Genomic DNA, 1,263 nt, shown 5'->3' on the forward strand with positions numbered 1-1,263 from the left:
CAAACGGTTTAGCCGCAAACTTCCGTGCCGCATAGCGTGAACAACCCTGTACAGTGAAAATCCACATTTTCCAGGAATTGTAATCTCTTACCGATACTTGGTCTCAAATGGGCAATGGTAGCACTTAAACTCCGACTCTTCCGGCTTGGCGTCGGTGACAATCTGGTGGATCAGTTCCATGTGCACCCGAAAACTCTTCTTGTAAAACGTCTGGAATCGGCAAATCTGGCAAACGAACGAGTTACGGTCCTCCGGTGCCAGATGCGTCTTTTTGTGCCTGCTCAGGTTCTCCCTGTAGTTGCACGCGTACGAGCACTGATCGCACCTGAAAATGTCGCATTGACCAGAAACTTGCCAGTGCAGCTGGACTTAGACGGCTCACTTGTATAGCTTGGTCGTCTCCCCATCCCTGCCATGTAGAACCTTGGTGTGTACGTCCATGTGGCGACGATAAAGCGTGGCGAAGCCGCAAGTCGCGCATTTAAAGCTCTGCATGTCCTCGGGGCTGTGCAGCTTGATGTGCCTGAGCAAACTGACTTTGTGCTTGCTGCGAAAGCTGCACTGCTCGCAGCTAAACAGTCTCTGATCGTTGGGCCCCCGGGTCTCGTGGAACAGCGCTACTACTGAGCCATTAAGGGGCCGTTCCAGCTTCACATTGGGCACTAAGGCGTCAAACTGCGGGATGCTGAAATTGAAACCCCCAGTTAAATATTGATGGCAATATTTGATGTTGCGGTTGGTACTTGAACTGTTCGGGCACGACCCCATCGGGGGGCTCCGCTTTGACTAGAACGTCCCGGCAGAACGGGCTCAAACTGTTCGGGGCGAATTCCGCCCCTTGTCGAATGTTGGCCTCCATGCCAACAGGCTTAATGCAACGTGCCCCGGTGGGCCACAAACCTTTGGTTTGCCTGACTACATTATGCTTAGTTGGGTACGTTTGAAACACCGGGAAATTGTTGAAAACTCATGTTTTTAAACCATAAACAAACTTGCGTCAATGTCAGTGCGGTTCAATCGCAAGTAGTAGCCTGTAATAGGTGGGGCCATCTAGGGGTGGACGAGGTCATTTAGTTACTGATGAATTGATGGGTGGTTCCCATCACCCCCATGACAACTCAATGGGAAAGCCTTGACCACAAAATTAGTTCGGTAAACAAATGTAAGAGGCGCGTTGTTGGCGGGAAGAAAAATGAATCTCGCCATGTGGCTGTCGTTAATCATCACTGTAATCAGCAGCAGTAAAATGGTATAAGTCGTTTT

At 50.2% G+C, this 1,263-nt stretch overlaps 1 protein-coding gene across 1 annotated transcript in view; it reads right to left on the reverse strand.

Moving 5' to 3' along the window:
• The window catches only part of LOC109542650 (zinc finger protein 184), a 2,787-nt gene extending 1,543 nt beyond the window's left edge, over window positions 1-1,244 (reverse strand). Inside the window, exons 1-3 of the mRNA XM_019911956.2 lie at window positions 744-1,244; window positions 383-685; window positions 92-325 (exon numbers count right to left, since the gene is read on the reverse strand). Coding sequence (XP_019767515.2) covers window positions 92-325; window positions 383-685; window positions 744-859 — 653 coding nt within the window. The 5' untranslated portion in view covers window positions 860-1,244. The remainder of the gene's footprint in view (window positions 1-91; window positions 326-382; window positions 686-743) is intronic.
• Window positions 1,245-1,263: the final 19 nt, after the last annotated feature.

Source organism: Dendroctonus ponderosae, unplaced genomic scaffold, assembly GCF_020466585.1.
Source record: "Dendroctonus ponderosae isolate FM_Combo_2020 unplaced genomic scaffold, Dpon_F_20191213v2 Dpon_F_20191213_10, whole genome shotgun sequence".
In the NCBI taxonomy this organism is placed as follows: domain Eukaryota; kingdom Metazoa; phylum Arthropoda; class Insecta; order Coleoptera; family Curculionidae; genus Dendroctonus; species Dendroctonus ponderosae.